The sequence below is a fragment of the Aspergillus ruber genome, assembly GCF_000600275.1.
Source record: "Aspergillus ruber CBS 135680 unplaced genomic scaffold scaffold00044, whole genome shotgun sequence".
Taxonomy (NCBI): domain Eukaryota; kingdom Fungi; phylum Ascomycota; class Eurotiomycetes; order Eurotiales; family Aspergillaceae; genus Aspergillus; species Aspergillus ruber.
The window spans coordinates 1,176-3,350 of NW_024467340.1; the positions used below are offsets into that span (position 1 = coordinate 1,176).

At 47.9% G+C, this 2,175-nt stretch overlaps 1 protein-coding gene across 1 annotated transcript; it reads right to left on the reverse strand.

Annotated features, from left to right (window-relative positions):
• Positions 1–615: 615 nt before the first annotated feature.
• EURHEDRAFT_425331 (ankyrin repeat domain-containing protein) lies at positions 616–1,266 on the reverse strand (the record flags this gene model as incomplete). The annotated part of the gene is made up of 1 exon (XM_040783383.1): positions 616–1,266. A coding segment is annotated over one exon (651 nt), but the record flags the coding sequence as incomplete, so codon positions are not given.
• Positions 1,267–2,175: the final 909 nt, after the last annotated feature.

The following is a 2,175-nucleotide window of genomic DNA, read 5'->3' on the forward strand; positions in this document are numbered from 1 at the left end:
GAACAGGGCTTCCCGTCCGCTCAGCCGTACTTAAGCCACACGCCGGCCGGTTAGTAGTTGGGTGGGTGACCACCAGCGAATCCCGGCTGTTGTATGTTCACTTTTTTTTGCATGCTACATTAACATTTGGTATGTTATTGTATTGATTCATTAAATCACATCTTTATTTCAATTCCATGGTGACATTGCAATCGATCTCTATGTACAAGGTATGATCCAAGAAACCATGTTTCAGGGCTAATGAAACACATATTTCTCAACACAACGCCAACAGGAAGCAAGAGCAGTATTTACACCCTTCTTCTGTCTTTTAGGTGCACGTGCTGGTAAGGTCGTGGGCAGTTAGCACGATTCGCAAAACGGCGCCAAAAGGTAGCCGTTTTTGGTGGCTGGCTAACTGTCACATCGTTAAATGGAGTATTTCATATGAAGTTTAGCTTCTTTGGCTGGTGCCTCAGAGGGTCATGTACATCAGTGGCAGGTAAATTTATATTATGACCGGCCCCGTATCATCTCTACCACCTCGACAAAGCCCCCCTCCTCTGCCAGTCTTCTCGCACTCACCCCCCGGGCATTAGCCAACTCTACATCCGCCCCCGACTCAATAAGCAACCGTGCCACCTCCCCATGCGAATTCTCAATCGCATGATGCATCGCACTTCCCACATCCTCCTTCGTCCTCTCATCCAGTGGATCCTCCACACCAACCTCGTCAACATCAGCGCCCCTTTCCAACAGAAACCTTACCATCTCAATCTCTCCCTCCTCAGCCGCTAGTACAATAGCCCCGCTCCCCTTCAAGACAGCCCCATACTCCAATAACAACGCCACCATATCCACATACCCAAGTTCAGCAGTAGCAGCAATCACAGTCTTATACTCGTCGACCCGGTTCCGATTCGGATCTGCTCCATGTTCTAAACAAAATTGCGCCATCTTCAAATCATTATTAGTAGCGACTGTGCTGAGAATATCCCCATACCAGGGTATGACGTAGTTGATGTCGATTGCCCCAGCTTCAATGATGAGTTTATAACTTTTCCAGGCACCGCGCTGCGCGATGAAGGTCATGATGGGGTCGACCACTTTTGTTTTTTTGGAGAGACAGTTGGCGACGATAGCGGAGGAGTCATGGTAGACTGCCGCAGCCATTATGGTAGAGAGAGGGGGGATATAGTCTGGAGTGATGAGTGCTCGTTGTTGGATGACATTTTCAAGGGTGTCTGGCTGGTCGGACTCGCAGATAAAAAGGAGCTCGTCATCTAGTTTGGACCCGATGGTGTCTTCAAGACTGGTGCCGATGACCATGATTCTTCGTGTTTGCGATCGTGATATGGTTAGAGGGATGATGGTAGTTTCTATTATGAGGAAGCAAAGGGATAGAGAGGACGGTGGTAAAAAAGAAAAATCATTGAATATGATTACAATAAATAGGGCCAAGAATCGTGGGGGTAGATAGAGGATAGGTGGGAGAAGAAAGCGAACTTGGTCTGAGATGCCTGGCAGTACGCCTTGCCCTGCCTGCTTCAGCCTCACCGAACCTCCGCCAAGTGCCTGTAGATCCCTGCCCCGGCACCAGTCCCAGTTCTCTGCACATTTCAGGGTGGACCCTTCCGGTGTCAGAAGAGGTTTGGCTGCTGGGCCAGGGGCTTTCAATCAGCTTGCTCAACATCATGGATGGCTACGCAGAATTAACACAATTACACTGGAATCCAGTGATCAAGAGGAAGTCGCATTCGGAGTAAAGACACAGGTAGAAGAGCGAATGGGAAGAGCCAATGAATTGGTATAAGGAATGAGTGCAGTAAAGACATGGTATTTGTGATCGAAGGCTTCTATAACGTGACCCACATGCGAATGTCACACACGGGCGAATGTCACACGAAATTGCTCCGACGCGACTTCTGACTTCTATCACAAATATCACCACAACCAAATATGCGTCAGAAAAATGATGAAAGCCAAGTAATATTGGCCCTTCAAGCTATACAAAATGACAAAAAACTGAGCGCTCGAGCAGCTGGAAAGATCTATCACGTGGATCATGAGAAGCTTAGTCGCCGCCGGCGTGGCATGCAATCACGATGCAATATATCAGCCAATTCACGAAGACTCACTGATTTAGAGGAATCAACGATTGTTGAACACATACTTGATCTAGATTCCAAAGGGTTT